Raw genomic sequence first — 1,424 nt, 5'->3', positions numbered from 1 at the left:
TTTTAAGTATTTATATTGAAATATTTTATATTCAGCTTTCGTTTTAGGAATTATTTCATTTCTAAATTTCATTAAATTTTTTAAGTTATGTTTATCTAATATTTATATTTTATTTAATTTCAACTGTATTACAATTACTGAAAATTGGTTTACAAGGACAAATTAACTATTGAAAAAGACATTATAATCTCTAAACAATATAAATATATATCAGTGAATATCGCACATCAGAGCTGAAGTACCTGAAGATTCTGTTGGGGGCATTTCCTTGGTAAGCAATGTTGTTAAAGAAGACTTCAAGCTGAAGATCGTTGTCAAAGTCGCCAGCGATGACGGTGCGAACGGGTGACGGAGTGGCGAAGGCCTGTGTGGAGACGTCCTACAACAACACAACAGACTGATTCATTATTACAGATACAGATTTATATAGACCCATATGGCAAAAAAAATAATCATTCATTCATGTTTTTTAAATATGTTCTAAAGGGTGAATCTATATGATCAAAAAAAAAAATCTAATATATTTAGTTTCCACCTTCTCACTATTTTTATTGAACTATTATATGTTCACATGTGTTATAGACGAGCAAAGTTTTTCTTCAAAAATGATGTGAATGTATTTTCATGGACTGATGATTTATATTTATATTATTAAAATACATTTCCAAATATTTACAAAAAAAACTTGCCCCAAAAATATATGGGTAGAGAATATATTTTCAGAATATATATTTTGAAATGTATTTAACAAATGTATATTTTTGGCCAGTTTTGTATATTTTGAACTATATTTGTAACCTGATTTGTTCTCATAGATTGTCTTACCGCACTGAAGTGCATTTTGTTTTACTGGACTTTGTTGATATTTGAACTGAAAACAATACAAAAATTGTAATTAATCAAAGGCTGTTTTGCTCAGATGTGACTCACCTTGAATCTCTGCTGGACGTCCTGCAGGTAGAGGCGGTGTGGACCGTTCCAGTTGCCGTAAACAATGTCTGTCTTTCCGTCGCCGTTAAAGTCGGCCAGCGCCACACCTCTCCCGTGCTGATATCTGTCTTCAACTCCTGTCATCAAACCATAAAACATAAGTCTGAGGGAGGATTACAAATCAGTACTGTAAATATAAAGTCAGGTTTCTCACCTGCCTCGGCGGCCACGTCTGTGAAAGTTCCATCACCGTTGTTCTTGAACAGGAAGTTGGGTCCATTTTCATTGTCACAAAAAATGTCAGACCTTGTGTCGCTGAGGATTGGACCGACAACTACACCACGGCCACCTTATAAAACAACATTAACACTTTTATAACATTAATATTCCATAACAAGTGTCCCCAGCTAGGAATGTTCTTGTTCTTAGAATGTTCAGAGAACATTATATATGTTCTGGTAATGTTTTCAGCGGCAAGTTTTATTTTAGTTCCC

The 1,424-nt window shown here is 33.6% G+C and overlaps 1 protein-coding gene across 3 annotated transcripts in view; it reads right to left on the bottom strand.

Annotated features, from left to right (window-relative positions):
* crtac1a (cartilage acidic protein 1a) overlaps positions 1–1,424 on the bottom strand; it is a 7,946-nt gene that overhangs the window by 3,007 nt on the left and 3,515 nt on the right. For 2 of the 3 annotated variants that reach the window (XM_016289834.1, XM_016289835.1), the window contains exons 6-8: positions 1,145–1,279; positions 931–1,067; positions 243–379 (exon numbers count right to left, since the gene is read on the bottom strand). In XM_016289834.1, the coding sequence (XP_016145320.1) occupies positions 243–379; positions 931–1,067; positions 1,145–1,279 (409 nt within the window). The remainder of the gene's footprint in view (positions 1–242; positions 380–930; positions 1,068–1,144; positions 1,280–1,424) is intronic. The other variant, XM_016289833.1, reaches the window with a different exon arrangement.

The sequence above is a fragment of the Sinocyclocheilus grahami genome, unplaced genomic scaffold (assembly GCF_001515645.1).
Source record: "Sinocyclocheilus grahami isolate Dianchi unplaced genomic scaffold, SAMN03320097.WGS_v1.1 scaffold252.1, whole genome shotgun sequence".
In the NCBI taxonomy this organism is placed as follows: Eukaryota; Metazoa; Chordata; class Actinopteri; order Cypriniformes; family Cyprinidae; genus Sinocyclocheilus; species Sinocyclocheilus grahami.
The sequence above is the reverse complement of the archived record's forward strand: the minus strand, read 5'-3'. Positions and strand labels throughout refer to the sequence as shown.